Genomic DNA, 17,905 nt, shown 5'->3' on the forward strand with positions numbered 1-17,905 from the left:
AGTTTTGCCCAAGTAAATGCACATGGATTAGTGATATTCGCGCTGCCTCAAACTCTTATCAAATATCATTAGACCCAAGGACCATTAAGTCATCTATGAGTCCCAAAAAGTCCCAAAAGAGAGAATTTTATAGTAAGAAAAAAGAAATATGATCGAATCATAAATTAGAGCTTGGCTTCTGGGGGCGAAAGGCTGCGTGTGTGTGTTTGAAAGTGCTGCCAAAATGCAGTTTAATCACCTCCCAGATAGACGGCCCACATGGTGGCCAAAACGAAGCAAACAACGAAGGCGGCGTCCAACATGAGGCGGCAGCGGCAGCCCACACCAAAAATGCACATTAGAGAGCACACACACAGATACACACGCGGAAAGGAGGAGGAGGCATGTGGCATGTGGCATGTGGCATGGGGCATCGATCAGGCAATGGACTAGAGATTTAATTACCAGAGCCAGAGGATTTTCACTCCCATGGCAACAGCAGCAGTCGAAGCGAACAGCGGAGTAGCAGAGAAAATGAAAGCTGGCCAGCGTTCCGTTCAAATGCCCCCAATGGCTGGTAGCCCCCTGGCCGCACCCCGCCACCAGTCCCCCGCTCCACTCACTGTCGCTGCTGCTGTTGGTGTCTCTGTTTGGGCGTCGACGCCAACGCAGTGAGACGAACGGAACGACGCGCGACGCCAACGTTGAATGAAATTTCATTCACAAAAATTCAGCAAAAACGAAGCCAAAAAGGCAATGGACACAAGTCACGCATGCGCGGAGCGGTCCGGAGCGGGAGTTTTATTCAAAGAGAGAGGGAGAGAGAGAGAGAGGGGAGAGGAGAGGAGAGCAGAGGTTGAGCAGAGATTGGAGACAAGAGAGTGGAGAATGGAGATCTCGCAGCGAATTACAGCGAAAAATATGCAACAACAAGCAAGCCCTGACGTCGCATGGGCGTCGCATTGCGAGCGACGGACGGACGGAACGTTTCGTTGCCCAACCGGAAGTATTAAATTCCAATTATGGCGACAAGATACATTCCCATTCCCATTCCCATTCCGCCCCGACCCCACTCCCCACCAACAGCCCCACCAAAGCGCTGGCTTTATGGCTTATAAATTTATTCAAAATTATGAGAAGCGAGACAGATCCACTGCCTCCATCAAACGCCGCCGTAGACGCTGTCGCACATCATCGAATTCGGGCATTGGAACGAGATTCAGCTCCTCTCCCGCATCCACACGATGATCATACAGCTCCTCGCCATAGATATCATGCCAATCTGCAAGATACAGATATATCAGATGTATCCGATATAAAGAAGGGGAGGAGATGGTTGAACCTACCACGACTGAAATTCTGTGCATGGAAACGCACCCACAGCGTATACCTGTAGATATCCGTGCGCAGGCTGTAGCCCATGATCTTGATGTTCCTCAACTTGGGTTTGTCGCTATTTGGATGCTTGGTGGGCAGCATGCCAGGACGGGGATACTGGCTCAGGGCCACATGATCATCCACTGATAAAGATACACAAATACAGATAAAGGATACCTCGGCGATTTGCAGATCAGAACTCACCCAAATCCAACCCCAAGCCCTGAAGCTGTGGGTACAAACTCTTGCCCTCGCCGCAGGTCACATCGGTGGGATGCCTGCAAACGGGTAGCGATGGCAGCCCCGCCAGATCCACCAGAGTGGGAAAGACATCCAGTAGCTCCGTGATGCCTCTATGGACCTTGGCTTGGGTCACCGGAAACTCCGGCGAACGGACGATCAGTGGCACCCGCAGGGCCACCTCGAAGTTGCTATATTTTGCCCACTCGGCGTGCTCCCCCAGCGACCAGCCGTGATCGCCCAGCACTACAACCACCGTCTGCTGTAGATCCAATCCGGCCAGCAGCTTCCCGAACAGATCATCCACATAGGCCACCGAGGCGTAATAGGCCTGACGGATCTGCGCCGCCTGATGCCTAGATATGGGTCCATAGGGGAAGGAGATGTTCAAGTGCTTGAAGTCATCCCTAGCTCTGACGTCGGTGTAGGGATTCCAGGCCACGGCGGGCATGTCCGGCGGCTTGAGGCTGTCCTCCGTGTAATTGAAGAATTGCTGGAGTGGAAACCGAGCGAGGAACTGCCGCGGGAAGCGGAAGTTGATGTGCGGCTTGTGAAAGCCAAGGGCCAGAAAGAAGGGACTACTGCTGCTGCTGCTCTTTCGCGACTCCACGAAGCGCAGTGCCTCCGTCACAGACTCAATATCCGGAAGGGTCTTGTAGGGCTGCGTCTGGAGGTGCACCGGACAGATGAGATTCTTGCGGAGCACACCCTCGCGATCGGGACAGACGGGCGAGTTCATGTACTGTTCGGTACGTGGACGGAACGCTGGCGCGGACCAGCTCAATGGATAGTCGTCGCTGTTATTCGAGGACAAACCCGGATGGAAGACCTTGCCGCAGCTGTAGGTGTAGTAGCCATGCTCCTTGAAGTACTGCGGCAGCGTGGTAAAGTTACCCACAAATGTGCGCCAATAGCTGTAGAAATCATACAGATGCAGGGTGTCCGGACGACGGCCAGTGAGCAGGGAGTTCCGACTGGGCGCGCACAGAGCTTGCTGGGAAGGGGAGCGTCAGTGGTGTTACTGCACTGTGGGGACGCCACCTGCAAATCCTCACCTGACTGTAGGCCCGCGTGAAGACATGTCCGCCCTGGGCAAAGGCATCCAGGTGCGGTGTGCTGGCCAGGGGATCGCCATAGGCCCCCAGAACTGGACGCAGATCATCAAAGATTACCATCACCACATCGTGCCGTGCAGCAGCAGGAGCTGTGGTTGGGCCTGCGAATGGGACTGCGGATGAAGCTGAGACGAGGTCGGACAAGTGCAGCGCCAGCAGCAGAGTCGAGAGCAGTATCAAAACACTGGACATCTCTACGGCAACGAAGATTCGCGACTGTTGACTCCAAGATGCTGGCACGACGGATGTACCCTGTGCCCATGAAATGTTTCACCGAGGTATACGGCTTGAGGGGTTTCGGATGTAACAATCATCATGTGATTTATTGATAAAGCTGCAAGAATCTTTCGGATTTCAATTAATTTGGATTAGATCTAGCCATATGTACAGAGGATAAACAATCTATTCACAGTCCACTAATCAAATCGCTGTGTGTTAAGGCCTTTAGGGTATCCTCTACGTCGTTCAATCCACTGCTCCGTCTGTTGTGCTGTTTGGCTGGCAAAATTCGCGGCATAATTCAAGACCGCCCTCCATTATATTTCAATTGATTTAAACGGAAGCGCGGCTCGACAACGTCGCTAATGGGGATGCACACGACACGAACATATGCACATATATATATATAACACTAATACATGACTGGCATCTGGAGCAATCTATAACCGTTCATGGAATCATGATTCATATTATGTACATACAATATTTAATGATTTTCTAGTCTAATGATTAACAATAATAAAACGTACGAGAGTTTTCTTTGTGATATCAAAAAAAGTTACAGTCCCAATGTGTGTGTGTGTGTCTGTGTGTTTAAGGAATATATAGGTCATAGGTCATAGCATATTTGTAGGAGTTAACAGGGAATTCCATCCATCTTCGTTTTGTGTGTTTGCACTTTAAATGCCATATTGCAGATGCGAATGGGAGGTGAGGGTTTCAGAGGTCTTAGAACACTGCCCCGCAGTTGGTGCACCGCTTCTCCTTCATCGCCAGGCAGCAGAGTATGCCCACCGGGAAGAAGAAGATGGCACAGCACAGCCCCAGCGCCGAGAAGGTGTCCTCCAGGTAGCCAATGCGACAGGACGGACAGCCGCCAATCACAATGATCTCCGTGGGCAAGGCCACCTGCGGCGGCTGGATGACCACACTCACGGGCGTCGTCTCGAAGGCCCCGTACGTGGGCATATGCATATTGGGGGGCGGTGCCGTTGGCGGTCCATGATGTACGCCCGCAATGAGGCGAGCATCTGCAAAATGTTCACTGATTAGATCTGCGGCTCTTTCTTTGTCTCCAGTCCAGTCCAGTCCAGTTCACGGTGTTGCTGCAGGCTGCGGCTTACCCTGCGATGAGGCGTTCATTACTTCTTCGTAGCTTGGTGGTGCGGCTTCTTTTGCGGGGTCCGCCATACTGACACGAAAGCTCTTTCTACCCTGGCCAATGACTCACGTTTGTCAATGTTTTCGCGATTATCTGCAATTTTTGTGTGCTTTGCTTTGTTTTATTTGCCTTTTTAATTGCGTTAACTTTTCCCCTATCGGTGTCTTTGTTTTGCTTTTTCTGCGATATATGTATCGCACGAACAGCTGTTCCCGATATCAGTTATGTTATCGATTGACAGCCGCACAGTGACGCGTGCGCCAGTCACGTTCGTCAAGTTCATATTTTAACGTGCACAGCCGATTTGTTGAATCAATTTCTCCGGTAGTTCCCAATTACTGAGATCTTTGGGCAAACTTATAGTATGCACTGATTTGGCTCTGGGTAAGCGATGATTTCAGCTTATACAGGACCTTTTCAAAGTCCTGCATCTCAATCTTTGTGGCCTCCGGGTCTCGCTGGAAGGTTTGGATGGCTGCCTCATTGCACAGATTGCATATATCCGCTCCAGAGTAACCCTCGGTATGCCGGACGATCGTTTCCAGGTCTAGATTCTCATCGAAGGGCATCCGTTTGCCATGCAGCTCCATCAGAGCCATGCGGGATCTCAAATCTGGGGCCGGTACATGGATCAGCTTGTCGAAGCGCCCGGGACGCATTAGGGCATCGTCAATCATTTCCGGACGATTGGTGGCTGCCACAACGAGTATATGCTTCTCATTGGAGCCCCCCACAATCCCATCCATCTCGGTGAGGAGGGTGGAGAGGATCCTTAGCTGAACCTGGCCACCGCCACCGCCTCCTCCCGTAGACACCGTGCGACGTCCCACCAGCGAATCTGCAATTCGATTGGAGAGTGAAAACAACTAGAAAACTGCCGATTCGTTTCAATAGGTACTTGCCAATTTCGTCAAGGAATATGAGACAAGGGGCATTCTTTCGGGCCAAATGAAACATCCGAGTGATATATCGCTCGGCACAACCCACATAGGGGGAGTAAACCTCCGCCGCCGAGGTGGCAATGAATGTCATATTGGCCTCCTTGGCCAAACACTTGGCAATGGTGGTCTTGGCACAGCCCGGCGGCCCATACAGCAGCACTCCCTTGGGCAGACTGAGGCCAAGGCGGGCAAAGACTTCCGCATGCTTCAGTCCGGCGAGAATAGACGCCTCCAGCTTTCGCTTGAGCCCATCCATCCCTCCAATGGCCTCAAAGCCGACCGTCATCTTGGCCACGCGCACATTTGTGGCTCGTGAGCCACTCGGGAAAGTGTGACTCAGCCACTTGCGGAAGATCTTATCCAAATGCGAGACTCCTTGGACCTTCACATCCTTCTGGACATGGGACAGCAGCAGGATCAGATCAGAGATGACATATCCTTGGGTATTCTTAGCCAAATGATCGATTAGTTCTCCGCAAGGGAGCGCCATGTTATACTCCTGGCACCAGGCTTTAATCAGTCTTCCACGCTGCTCCTCATTTGGCATTTCAATGGCGATCTCCCTGCCAAATCGGCCAGCACGACGCGCATGCTCGTGCAGGTGATCCGGATTGCTGGAGGTGCCCAAGCAAATGATGCCCGGATCCAGCTCGTCAATTAGTTTGTTGAACTGCGCGGCGATGCGCAACGAATTGTTCGAGCTCTGAGAAGCTCCACCCGAATAGCTGCTTGAGGAAGCGCAGAGAAGCTCCAGATCCTCAATGATTATTACAATGGGTGCTAGATCGGGGACGAAACAAGTGGGGGGATTATTAAGCCCATTTGGCTTTTTGAATACGCTTGTGACGCAGTGGCGACTTACTAGATGGCATCATATTGGCTTTGAATGTGCGCGCTGCCTGGAAGATCTTCCTTAGCTGCGATTCGGTGCCTCCTGGATAGGGGCGTATCACCCCTTGATTGGGGAGGATGTAGAAGCAGCTGCATTCGTGGCGCCGCAGGAACTCGGCCATTAGCATTGTCTTGCCGCAACCCACTGGACCCACAATCAGGGCCGTAGTAGGGAATCGATGGGCAAGAAAACTGCGTTTCGAGGTCGCCAGCAGCTGTTCCAGGGCCTCCGTTGGCTGCTCAAAGCTGTCGGACAGATATTTTGTGCAAATTGGAAGATATTTTGGCATCGCAAGACGTACATCCACAATGTTCATCACTGCACAATTGTCCAATGTGTAACACTGATTGTCCGGCACTTCGGGGGCATCCAATATCTGGATGGCGTCTATGCCTAATGTGCTAAACAGTTTCAGCCTCACGTAGCAGCCTTTCTCGAGAACTAGCCACCGCAAATAGATCTTAACATAGCCGGCGAGGTCCTTCAGCTGAAGATCTGGGCGTTTTTCAGGCAAATTCTGGTTGGCAAAGACCAAACACGAGACCTTCATCACATTGCGGACCAGGGTCAATGACTCGATGCTCGTCAGGCGTTGATTTGTGAGCGGGAATTGTGCCGAGGAGGTCACCGCGCTGTCCAGAAAGCAACAATGTTCGCTGCCAAGACGCCTAACCACGCGGCAAATGGCATAGCTCCCATTAGAGAGGCTGCAGCGCCCCCAGTAGCTTTTGGCAGTAGGATTTGGCGAATCCTCCACGTCGGGAATATAGCATCGCTGCAGATCGTTAGAGTTCACCAGAGACAGCGGAAAGGTTTCAATATTTATTCGTGTTTTCATTGCGCGGCGGCGCGCGTTTTTCGCACATGTAAACACAAAAGAGGTGAGAAAAACAACAATTAGCAAAAGCCCTTTACCAACACTGGAATTCATCTTGAAAATTAGTCGAAATATATATACATATTTGCTATATCCATAGCGAATAACAGAGTAAATCTATATGTTAAAAGTAGGAAATCCCGTTTTCTTGCATCTCATTCAGTAGTATATTTATTATAATATGGTAATCGATATCAAACTTAAAGCGCGGCTCTAGCGACTATTCAGTCGACAGGGTCCGTATGTGTAGTTACCTGTTCAAAATTTGCATTTTTGTTGACCTTTTTCGCTTAAACTTTATTTAATAGACAATCCAATAAAGAAGAGTACTTCAAGTTGACCAGTCTTGTAGGAAATTGGTTTATCAATCGCATAAAACCATGAGTTGAGAGACGAACGATTAACCCATTGTAAGCCAAGGGGGTATTTAATATTCCACCGAAAATTGTGAAAATTGTATTATTTTAGCGTAGTTCAGGTGAAAGGTATCGTGCTTTTTTTAAGTTCAGAGGAAAGATGGCATGGATAAACAGGAAGAGTTTACAATCAGTAATATTTGCCGCCATTTACCTCAAGTCGTTGAATTGTTTAAATAGAGGGGACTAAGTGGGCTAAGTTCGATTTCTTATCGATATACGCGACGCCATCGCTGTGACGCAGAAATTTGTGTGTAAAAAAATTAAGCTTCGCTAATTTTGTTGTTTCTGCAAGTGTTAATTATAGAAAAGAGTGCATCAAAAGTTGCACGGACGCAGGGTCCCCTAAGTTGATGCCCCGAGCAGCGAGTGAGTGTTGGATTTCGGTGCTTTTTCAGCGATTGTTTCTCACCTGCCAAATCGATCGGCATTTTTTTCTCTATATTTTCTTCTCCGCTGCTGCGTGTGTATGCGTGTGTGCATTTGTGTGCGTGTCTCATTCATGCTGACGGCCGGACCGACGCTACGCTGCAGGTAAACAAACGCTGCCAATGCGCGACATGGCCGACCTGGACGCAGTGAATCTTGGCCTGGACGAAAACGAGGCGGACATTGCCGAGGAACTGCAGGACTTTGAGTTCAACACACGCAGCGAGGCCTCCGAATCGAATGGCGGGGAGTCCTCCGACGACTCGGAGCCTAGCATCAGTTCGGTGAGCACGGCCACCTCCTCGCTTGTGGGCAGCGGCAAGCGCAAAACCAAGACCAAGGTCAAGGAAGCAGTACCCCCGTTGGCCGAAAAGAAGGAGAGGCCGCAGCAGCAGCCCACCTCAAAGAAGACCAAGCGTGAGGCCACTCCCGAGGACCTGAATGGGAGCAAAAAGAAAAAGCACACGGGTAGCGAGTCAAAGAAGCCGTCGTTGAGTCAGTCGTCCAGTGAGCAGCCGGCGGATAAGTCCAAGGCCAAGTCCCCGCCCACCGAGGAGCGGGAGGCGCAGACGAAGAAGTCGTCGCGCAGCAAGAAGACCCCGAATCCCAACGATTCGGGCAACAAGAGCGAGGCAAGCGATGCGGAGGACGAGAAGCCTGCCGTGCCGGCCCTCGAGTCGGACAGCGAGTCCTCCGACTCGGATTCGGGCACACAGCACAAGCGGAACGGCGGCGGTGGGGCGCGTGGCAAAACCAACACAACGGCCAGCAGCTCAAAGAGCTCCACGCCCGAGAAGGACGGCGGTAGCTCGCAGACGCAGAAGGGCTACGACTACATGACGAAGCTCAACTATTTGTTCCGGGACACGCGCTTCTTTCTGATCAAGTCCAATAACATTGACAACGTGCAGCTTTCGAAGGGCAAGAGCGTCTGGGCCACACTGCCACAGAACGATGCCAATCTGAATCAGGCCTTCAAGGAGGCCCGCAACGTCCTGCTCATCTTCTCCGTCAACGAGAGCGGTAGGTCGTCTTGTCGTCGTGTCCATGGAGTGCACGCATTCATTCTGTCCTCTCGTTTTGCAGGTAAATTTGCAGGATTCGCCAGGATGGCGGCGCCCTCCAGACGCGATATTCCCCAGGTGGCCTGGGTGCTGCCACCCAGCATCTCCCCGAAGGCGCTCGGTGGCGTCATTGAGCTGGACTGGATCTGCCGCAAGGAGCTGTCCTTCAATGCCACACTGCACTTGCACAACACATGGAACGAGGGTAAGCCCGTGAAGATTGGACGCGATGGCCAGGAGATCGAGCCCAAGATCGGCGGGGAGCTGTGCCGCCTCTTCCCCGAGGATGAACAGATTGAATTGACGCCGATTCTGAAAAAATCAAAGGAAACCGCCCGAGTGATGAGGGAAAAGGGCATGCACGTGATCTACAAGCCTCCCAGGAGTCTTTCCTCCCGCGGTCACGGCCATGGTAATGGCGGTGGCGGCGGTGGTGGGAGGGGGGGATCGGGCCACAATCACCTCGGACCCATGCGCCACAAGAGGAGCTACCATGGACAACAGCATCAGCATCGGCCGTACCACCGACATCCCCATCACGGCATGGGCGGCATGCCACAAGGCGGTGGAGGCGGCTTCAAGCGCGGAGGATCTCCCTACCGGCAAATGGGAGGCGCCGGTGGCGGGGGAGCTCCAGGCGGACCCCCAGAGATGTCGATGCCATCGTGGGAGCGTTACATGTCGTCGGCCGCCGCTGCCGAGGCGTACGTTGCGGACTACATGCGGAACATGCACGGCCAGCTGCCGCCGCTGCCCTTCGTGCCCCCCTTCGCCCAGATGCCACTGCCCGGGACAGCGGGAGCAGCCGGCGCCATGCCCCCGGGGGCGACGGCCGCGATGTACGAGCAGCTGCCACCGCCGGTGCGATATTACGATGGCCCTGGAGCACCACCACTGCCAGATTACCCGCCCCCGCAGCGACCACCGCCGCCAGGATTCGACAAAGCGCCCAGCTACGAGGAGTTTGCCGCCTGGAAGAACGCCGGCTTGGCCACGGTGCCGCCGCCCGGGTTCCCCGTCTATGGCGGCAGTGCTGCCAATGGCGGGAGCAATGGGGTGGCGGGAGGTCCACCGGCCCCGGGCATGGGCGGAGCGGGAGTGGGTGGAGCTGCCGGCGGCGTGGGAGGAGGACCGGGATATCGCAATCGAGACAACAATGGTGCCGCGGGTGGCGGTCGTCGTCGGGAGTACGGGAATCGCAGTGGATCCTCGCGGGACTCGCGTTCGTTTCGGGGCGACCGTGGCGGCGGTGGCGGTGGCGGTGGCCAGCGAAGCTATCGGGACAACAGGCGCTAGATTATCGACCAATCTTATCGGTATCGGAAAAAGTGAAAGAATTGTGTGCTCGCGTGTGTGAAATGAGAAAATTGAGAATTCGTAACGGGTATAAGATTGTAGGGCGATGCGATCGTTTAAAAGATATACATGAAAATGAAAATGATAATTCCTAGAGCCAGCTATATAATCGAACATATAGCTGTAGCTATCGACAGCTACCGAGCGAGAGGCTGGCGCTATCGGCTATCGATACACCGCCACACTCCGACAACAACTCTCTTTCTCTCTTTCTGCATCTCTCTCTCCCTCTGTCTCGCCGCTACCCCCGTCCCCCCGCCCCTTGAACCACCATTTGATTTACAAAACAAAAAACTTACGCATAAGCAAATTTAAACAAGAAAACAACACCTAAATTCTAATTAAAAATATTTTAAACCACAAAAAAAAAATACAAAATGAAAGAGAGAAATTGTGAACTTTTTTTATACGAAAAACGATGAAATGAATAAGGAGAGAGACTTTTAAACGAAAGAGACGCCAAAGAGACACAACAGCCAACAACAAACAACCACAAGAACGTACCGTTATTCAAATCGAAGCAGTGATGTGTGTGCATATGTGTGTTTTCCCACCCCCAACTCCTCCATCCCGCATCCCTGTGCTTCGCCCCCGGCCAAACCAAACTAAAAACAAAGCAAAAAAAAAAACCAGCCGAAACGAGAGTTGGACAGAGCGTTCCATGGAACTAAGCTTCTCGAACGAAGAAGCGAATCGAAGACAGTTTTTACAAGAGGAGTTATCTATTGGGATCCGAACCCCAAACCACAAACCACAAACCAAAGCAAAGCCAATCCAAACTTTCTTATATCTTATGGTATAACCACTAATGCAACAAAATATTAACATTTACATACATGTCTTTCAGAGACAGCGAGGACCCAACCCCGACACACATCCGAACGAAAACGTATGTCTGGTGACCACCACCACCACCACCACCACCCTTGGGTGGTCCGGTCCATCGTATCCATCCACCATCCACACTCTGAGATCGAACGGTCGCTCGTTCGCTCGCTCGCTCATCTTCTCCCACCGTAGAAACGTAGCAACGTAGCAACGTAGAATCGTAGCAATTCGAACTGTTTGACACGTTCATTTCCACTCAAAAGACTGCCCCCAAAAGATTCGCTGGATAACATCCAGAGTCCCAGAGAGAGACAACAGACAAGACGACACACCTTTGGACAGAGAACTAGGAAGTTTTGCTCTTTTTCATTTCAGAAACGAAACTGGAGGAGCAGGCGCCCACCAGAGCTTCATAGATGTCCCGGAAGAAAGAGAGACCCACCCAAAGACTGATGTGAATAAAGACTTTGTTTGATTACAAATCTATAAAAAAGCTTATTACTTTATTCAGAGATATCACACAGGGGGCACGATTTACATTCCAAAACATATATCTTATATCTTATGGAGTGTGAGAATCTACGTCCCAAAAAAGTAGTCATGAAGTGGTTAAATACAGGGTCATTGATGACTTTTAGAACATTTCCAAAAGGAGTTTTTCCCCCTTCGCATACTTAGGCTGTTTTTGGCTTTACTGATATCTCATCGTCGCTGGAGTCCAAGTCCGAATCAGAGCCAGCCCTTGCACCACTCAACAGCTTGGCAATCTTTTCCGTTCTATCAGCCACAACCACTGGATTTTCCGTGGGCGTGGACAGTACGGCGGCGGTAATAAGAGCAGAAGTTGATGGGGCATCCAACTCGGGTGCTACACAAAATCCGAATTAAACAAAGAAAAAAGTTCATATCGGCGCTCTTCCACTTACTCTCTTCGTTGAGGAGTCCATGATTGGCCTCCCGCCTCTTGGTCAGCACAATGACGGTGATGTAGAAGGTAACGATTGGCAGAAGGACCACAACGCAGACGGCAATGAGGAAAGTATTTAATTTTACATCCCGGTGGCAGCATCCTAAAGTTTTGGACCAATTCGAACGAGTGCGGTTCATCTAAAAAAGAGAAAGGATAAACATTAGAGTGAAGGCACCGCTCTGTGTGTGGTGCCTTACGCTGTCCTGCAGATCGAAGCACACATGTCCTTTGTTTGCCTTCTCCATTTCCAAGTAAAATTGGTTCAGTGCGATATAGTCATTCTTGCAAGAGATGCACGGATCATCTTTATGTACACTGAGACAGCCATTAAGAATATTCCACTTCACGTCATATAGGTCCGAATGATTGCCATTGAAGCAATCTGGAAGAGAGAAAAGCCCATCCCATTGTTTAGAGGGGAGGATGCATAATGTGGAGAAATGGTCTTCGTATTACCCTCGCAGTTTGCTTTCTGCCAGAGATTTGTGAGTATGCCCTGGGTGGTGGCCACCACGTTGATGCGATCCGAGTTGAGATATATCTTCGAACAATTTTCTTGGGAGAGCAGCGCATCGTAGGAGCTCGTTAGAATTCTGTACTCCGGTCCACAGCCAATGCAGAGCCGCACCGGAACGGACTTTGTGGTGGCGCAGTACACAAATTTACTCTGCCCATCGCCCAGCTCGCCCACCAGTAAGCTACAGCTCTTGTTTTTGGCAAGCAACAGGCTGCAGTTGCAGCTTAAAATCAGCAAAAATGCAAACAAAAGCGACATTTCTTTTGTATTTACTTCCCCCGAAAATCGTATCAAAATATCACTTGCGGCTATCGATACTTTGCCGCAACTATCGATGGGGAGCAAGAATATTTTGGCAGATATAGAATTAAATACCGAGGTATAAAATTGGTCTGCACAGGTTGTAGTGTCATACTTGCGCATCAAATTTTAAATCATTTGTCCATTTTTCATTTTCTGATGCGAATACAAGGAATGAATGATGTTGCACCCCGCACTTTGAATACCCAAATGGACAATTCTTCGAATGGGAGGCCAATAATGATATATCAGGCAGGCTAACGTTTTTACTTTCTTTTGCGTTATGTGTTTTAAGCCAAAACGTTCAGTTTTCAATTTTAGGTGCTCCCGCCTTGGCATTTTTTGGTCATGGCCTGTTAAACGTAAAATGTAGTGCTGTTAAGTGCACAATTTGGTGTATTGCGCGCACAAAATTCTCTGCTATGAAACTAACCATACAGTATATAGATGTGCCAGTTCATACAACGAAAGTGTCACACACTGGCTAGCGCGTTCAGTACCCCAGAGTGACGTCATCATGAGAGAGAGATCGCAGAGAGAACATCTTTGCATGTGTTAGTACACACGCAATATGTTTCGACAAAAATATGTGATTGTATGCTTTTTTCAGATTTTTTTGAACTCTCAGGTCTGGTTATGTTTTGCCTCCAGCATGTTTTAGTGTATGGGTACACATGCATTCTCACGTACTTTGCGTGTGTGTGTTTACTATTGCTGGCCGCTAGAACTGAAACAAATTTCAGTTTGGTTCTTGTTTTGGGTCTTTTGATGGACTGACCTACCGCCACAAAATAAATGAAGAATGGGCAGGGGGTGGGGGTGTGGTACACTAGGGCGCGGGAAATAAAATAAAAGCTGTTATTTGTTTGATTTATACCACAAAATATAAAATATTACGAGGGGGAACGTTGTGAGTTGATACTTAGTCAGTATGGCTCTCCTCCGGCAGACGCCGCTAATATTAAACGACATGACAAGGAGTGCGTGCGAGAGAGACAGAAAATCAGTCTGAGCGTGACGTCTTGTTGCTTTTGGCTATACAGATTATCCGATCTGATCCATATTCCGCAACCGGATAGATATGGTCAATCTCTATGATTCTGTTGTTATGATTTTTAGTTTTCCCGAATCTGCAATATTGTGGATGCCACAGGCTTTCGTCCTTTGTGGGAGCGGAAGTGGGCGGTGCGAAGTTATGAATTATTTTTGTAGCAGTGACATATCACATAAGTCTGGATCCAACACATCCTTGCTCTAGCTCTTATAGTCTTTGAGCACTAGGCGCTGAAGGGGACGGACAGACGGACGGACGGACAGACAGACAGACAGACAGACATGGCTATTGATGCTGATCAAGAATATATATACTTTATGGGGTCGGAAACGATTCCTTCTGGACGTTACACACATCCACTTTTACCACAAATCTAATATACCCCAATACTCACTTTGAGTATCGGGTATAACAATAATATAATTGCACATTTATTTCCTTATCTTAAGCAGGTTGATTATAAATTATAAAAATTATGTAAACGCCGTCGGTTCTCGCCTTTTTTGTTGATTATAACTAAAACAATGATGTATCTAAATATACAAAATAAATAAAAATATATATACATATATACTAAAATAAATATGCATAAATATAAATGGAATTGGTTTTACATATATTTTAAATAAATTGTCAATCGCGCGCTTTCCGACGGGAATGTGGAAAGAAAAAATTGAGATGCCGGTCGCACCTTGAATACTCTCATGGATAATTATTCTAATATAAAGTCTGTGTTTTCATGATAAGAGGCCTATTTGAAAACTGAAAATACGTTCTAAGCTATACTGTAACTGCAAACGGTATAAAACACGAAGCCCTTTTACGAACCCCACAGTCTTGAGTACGATTATGGCAACCACATGCAGACGGCCGTGCTCATCTATCGGGAGAACCATAGAGCCTTAAATAGAGGGGAGAATTGTGCATGTCCAAGTATATGGGAAAATGGTGTCGCGGTGTTTCCATGGAGCTAGTGGGTGATGGCTATCCCAGCATCTTGTTTCTGGACTATGGAAACATTGCTAAAATCCATGTGACGGATATACGTGGATATCCGGAGCAATTAACATACCCCGTATTGACTACGGAATATGTTTTGATGGACCTGCCCGAAGAACTCACCGATGCGCAGGCTAAACGTCTCGAGAAACAACTGGAAGTAGTTTCAATTGTGACCGTTGATGAGATTGTGGAGAACGAGGAAAACAATTACTCGCTGCGCATTGAGGGGTTGCAGAAATTTTTATCGTAAAAGACAACTATCACTATATTTGTACACGGCAAGGCAAGGCCCTACCTTCCATTATTTACAGAATATCTGTATTCATCTATTCTATTCAAACTTCATGTTTTAAGTTTCATTTACTTTACATTTATGTTTTTATACCCGATACTCAAAATGAGTATTGGGGTATATTAGATTTGTGGTAAAAGTGGATGTGTGTAACGTCCAGAAGGAATCGTTTCCGACCCTATAAAGTATATATATTCTTGATCAGCATCAATAGCCGAGTCGATTGAGCCCTGTCTGTCTGTCCGTCCGTCCGTCTGTCCGTCCCCTTCAGCGCCTAATGCTCAAAGACTATAAGAGCTAGAGCAACGATGTTTTGGATCCAGACTTCTGTGATATGTCACTGCTCCAAAAATATTTCAAAACTTTGCCCCGCCCACTTCCGCCCCCACAAAGGGCGAAAATCTGTGGCATCCACAATTTTAAAGATACGAGAAAACTAAAAACGCAGAATCGTAGAGAATGACCATATCTTTTAGACTGCAGAATCTGAATTCGATCGTATTATTATTATAGCCAGCATCAAGAAAACAATTTCATTTTTTCTCGCCCTGTCTCTCTCTAACACACACGTAGCATAGGCGGCTTTGCTTAGAGTAAAACATTAGCGCCTAGATCTCAGAGACTATAAAAGCTAGAGCAGCCAAATTTGGTATCCACACTCCTAATATATCGGACCGAGACGAGTTTGTTTCAAAATTTCGCCACACCCCCTTCCGCCCCCGCAAAGGATGCAAATCTGGGGATATTCACAAATCTCAGAGACTATTAAAGCTAGAGTAACAAAATTTGGTATCCGCACTTCTGTTAGATCTCACTATAAAACCTTTATCTCAAAATTTCGCCCCACCCCCTTCCGCCCCCACAAAGGACGAAAATCTGTTGCATCCACAATATTGCAGATTTGAGAAAACTAAAAACGCAGAATCATAGATAACGACCATATCTATCAGATTGCTGAATCTGGATCAGATCAGATCATTTTTATAGCCAAAAGGAACAAATCAATTTGCAGTGGCTACGCAGCGCGTGACGTCACGCTCAGACTGATTTTCTGTCTCTCTCGCACGCACTCTTTGTCGTGTCGCTTAATATTAGCGGCGTCTGCCGGAGGAGAGCCATACTGACTTAGTATCGGGTATAACTGTAGAGTTGCGGTGTCCGCAGCAACTCACAACGTTCCCCCTCGTTCTTTATGTAAATGCTACTGAGGCTCTCTAGATTATTGCTGAGAGACGCATCCTGCAAAAGACAAATAAAGTGACAGCTAATATTGAACGAGCACAAGTCTTAGGGCTTGATGTACGAGCAGCTATTTGCGACCAGGGCTGTTTTCAGAAGACTGGGAGTCGACATTAAGAACCCCAGCTTTAAAGTTCAAGATAAAAAAATATTTGCGATTTACGATGTTCCACATTTGATTAAATCGCTAAGGAACATTGTCCGAAATAGAAATCTTTATACCCCTGATGGCGTTGTTTCATGGAAAATAGTCGAAGAACGAAGAACGTATGAAATCGATTCTAGAAATTGAACGCGACTCTGCCCGAAATTAACAACAAAGCATATATATCCAAATAAATTAAGGTCAAATATGCCACTCAAGTGTTTAGCCATAGTGTGGCCGCTGCTCTTCGAACAATTATTAGTTCTGGAGGCTTCTTAAAGTGCAAAGAAAATGCAGAAGCGACGGCTACATTTATTGAAAAAATGAATCGATTTTTCGACTGTCTAAATAATCATGTCCTCTACGATAAAACCCCATTTAGGAGTGCACTGCAAGACAAAAATCTTGTCAATGAGACCCTTTCGGATATGCGAAAATATTTTGAAGAACTTAAATATCCACAGGAAGTCTACTGCATAAAGGGTATGATTTTAATAATCAACTCTATACTTTCATTGGCCCAAAATGTTTGGAGTGAAAGTGCTGAAGTTTTTATATTGCTACATCCAAATTAAACCAAGACCCATTAGAAAATTTATTTTATTTAATCAGATCTCGCGGTGTTAACAACAATAATTCAACTATGTATGATTTTAATGTAATTATTAGTAAAATGCTTTCTATGAAAGTTCTAACTTCCACTACAGTATCGATGAAGATACGATGTTAATTAGCATTGTGGAGATGTTTTTTATCCCCAATCGGCCGACTTATTATTTTGAATTAAATAAAACTCGGCGCAGAAATAAAATTACGATATGTTCTTTAATGCGTGACATCCAAATTGCAAGTCTGTCTTGCCTGCCCTTTATGTACATTGCCGCTCCGATCGCGGTAGCGGAGATAGCGAAGAGCTGGCAGAGAGCGTTTAGCAGCGCAAAACCCTGACGAATAAATGTGACTGACATAGACATAAGTAACAAACAAAATAAGAGGCTAAGGGCCAAGAATAAGGTGCTGTTTGGCAAGCAGCTAATCGGCTGGGTTCTGCTCCGAACAAGCATTATAAAATATAATGTGTCAAGTGAGTCGGCATCAGAGTCTAAAAGAGAGCGTTTAGCAGCGCAAAACCCTGACGAATAAATGTAGGTGACATAGACATAAGTAACAAACAAAATAAGAGGCTAAGGGCCAAGAATTAGGCGCTGTTTGGCAAGCAGCTAATCGGCTGGGTTCTGCTCCGAACAAGCATTATAAAATATAATGTGTCAAGTGAGTCGGCATCAGAGTCTAAAAGAGAGCGTTTAGCAGCGCAAAACCCTGACGAATAAATGTAGGTGACATAGACATAAGTAACAAACAAAATAAGAGGCTAAGGGCCAAGAATTAGGCGCTGTTTGGCAAGCAGCTAATCGGCTGGGTTCTGCTCCGAACAAGCATTATAAAATATAATGTTTCAAGTGAGTCGGCATCAGAGTCTAAAAGAGAGCG

General features: G+C 48.0%; 5 protein-coding genes across 5 annotated transcripts; 1 reads left to right on the forward strand and 4 right to left on the reverse strand.

Annotated features, from left to right (window-relative positions):
• Positions 1–1,083: 1,083 nt before the first annotated feature.
• On the reverse strand, positions 1,084–2,936 carry Ids (iduronate 2-sulfatase). The gene is made up of 4 exons (XM_001352823.4): positions 2,652–2,936; positions 1,561–2,590; positions 1,326–1,499; positions 1,084–1,261 (listed from the first exon to the last, which is right to left on the reverse strand). Exons 1-4 carry the CDS (start codon positions 2,901–2,903, stop codon positions 1,110–1,112), a joined length of 1,608 nt encoding a protein of 535 aa, XP_001352859.3. The 5' UTR covers positions 2,904–2,936; the 3' UTR covers positions 1,084–1,109.
• Positions 2,937–3,388: 452 nt separating this feature from the next.
• On the reverse strand, positions 3,389–4,383 carry LOC4811911 (brain protein I3). Its single transcript, XM_001352822.4, has 2 exons — positions 4,055–4,383; positions 3,389–3,961 (listed from the first exon to the last, which is right to left on the reverse strand). The coding sequence occupies exons 1-2, from the start codon at positions 4,119–4,121 to the stop codon at positions 3,660–3,662; spliced, it is 369 nt and encodes a 122-aa protein (XP_001352858.1). The 5' UTR covers positions 4,122–4,383; the 3' UTR covers positions 3,389–3,659.
• LOC4811910 (cell division cycle protein 48 homolog) lies at positions 4,146–6,837 on the reverse strand. Its single transcript, XM_001352821.4, has 3 exons — positions 5,896–6,837; positions 4,995–5,813; positions 4,146–4,930 (listed from the first exon to the last, which is right to left on the reverse strand). The coding sequence occupies exons 1-3, from the start codon at positions 6,761–6,763 to the stop codon at positions 4,428–4,430; spliced, it is 2,190 nt and encodes a 729-aa protein (XP_001352857.4). The 5' UTR covers positions 6,764–6,837; the 3' UTR covers positions 4,146–4,427.
• Positions 6,838–7,408: 571 nt separating this feature from the next.
• On the forward strand, positions 7,409–10,837 carry Ythdc1 (YTH domain containing 1). Its single transcript, XM_002135484.3, has 3 exons — positions 7,409–7,587; positions 7,753–8,670; positions 8,734–10,837. The coding sequence occupies exons 1-3, from the start codon at positions 7,572–7,574 to the stop codon at positions 10,005–10,007; spliced, it is 2,208 nt and encodes a 735-aa protein (XP_002135520.1). The 5' UTR covers positions 7,409–7,571; the 3' UTR covers positions 10,008–10,837.
• Positions 10,838–11,370: 533 nt separating this feature from the next.
• LOC4812425 (osteopetrosis-associated transmembrane protein 1) lies at positions 11,371–12,698 on the reverse strand. Its single transcript, XM_001352820.4, has 4 exons — positions 12,322–12,698; positions 12,063–12,247; positions 11,822–12,002; positions 11,371–11,763 (listed from the first exon to the last, which is right to left on the reverse strand). Exons 1-4 carry the CDS (start codon positions 12,638–12,640, stop codon positions 11,570–11,572), a joined length of 879 nt encoding a protein of 292 aa, XP_001352856.4. The 5' UTR covers positions 12,641–12,698; the 3' UTR covers positions 11,371–11,569.
• Positions 12,699–17,905: the final 5,207 nt, after the last annotated feature.

Source organism: Drosophila pseudoobscura, chromosome X (assembly GCF_009870125.1).
Source record: "Drosophila pseudoobscura strain MV-25-SWS-2005 chromosome X, UCI_Dpse_MV25, whole genome shotgun sequence".
Taxonomy (NCBI): Eukaryota; Metazoa; Arthropoda; class Insecta; order Diptera; family Drosophilidae; genus Drosophila; species Drosophila pseudoobscura.

Bases quoted from the DNA above. Each gene is read 5' to 3' on its own strand.
- LOC4811911 (XM_001352822.4), bottom strand. From the start codon at position 4,121: ATGGCGGACCCCGCAAAAGAAGCCGCACCACCAAGCTACGAAGAAGTA. The intron at 3,962-4,054 runs GTAAGCCGCAGC...AACATTTTGCAG, and splicing joins AATGAACGCCTCATCGCAGG to ATGCTCGCCTCATTGCGGGC.
- LOC4812425 (XM_001352820.4), bottom strand. From the start codon at position 12,640: ATGTCGCTTTTGTTTGCATTTTTGCTGATTTTAAGCTGCAACTGCAGC. The intron at 12,248-12,321 runs GTAATACGAAGA...TCTCTCTTCCAG, and splicing joins GCAGAAAGCAAACTGCGAGG to ATTGCTTCAATGGCAATCAT. The intron at 11,764-11,821 runs GTAAGTGGAAGA...GATTTTGTGTAG, and splicing joins TGGACTCCTCAACGAAGAGA to CACCCGAGTTGGATGCCCCA.
- LOC4811910 (XM_001352821.4), bottom strand. From the start codon at position 6,763: ATGAAAACACGAATAAATATTGAAACCTTTCCGCTGTCTCTGGTGAAC. The intron at 5,814-5,895 runs GTAAGTCGCCAC...TCCCCGATCTAG, and splicing joins AGCCAATATGATGCCATCTA to CACCCATTGTAATAATCATT. The intron at 4,931-4,994 runs GCAAGTACCTAT...ATCGAATTGCAG, and splicing joins CATATTCCTTGACGAAATTG to ATTCGCTGGTGGGACGTCGC.
- Ids (XM_001352823.4), bottom strand. From the start codon at position 2,903: ATGTCCAGTGTTTTGATACTGCTCTCGACTCTGCTGCTGGCGCTGCAC. The intron at 1,500-1,560 runs GTGAGTTCTGAT...TATCTTTATCAG, and splicing joins GGGCTTGGGGTTGGATTTGG to TGGATGATCATGTGGCCCTG. The intron at 1,262-1,325 runs GTAGGTTCAACC...TGTATCTTGCAG, and splicing joins TGCACAGAATTTCAGTCGTG to ATTGGCATGATATCTATGGC.
- Ythdc1 (XM_002135484.3), top strand. The intron at 8,671-8,733 runs GTAGGTCGTCTT...CTCGTTTTGCAG, and splicing joins CTTCTCCGTCAACGAGAGCG to GTAAATTTGCAGGATTCGCC.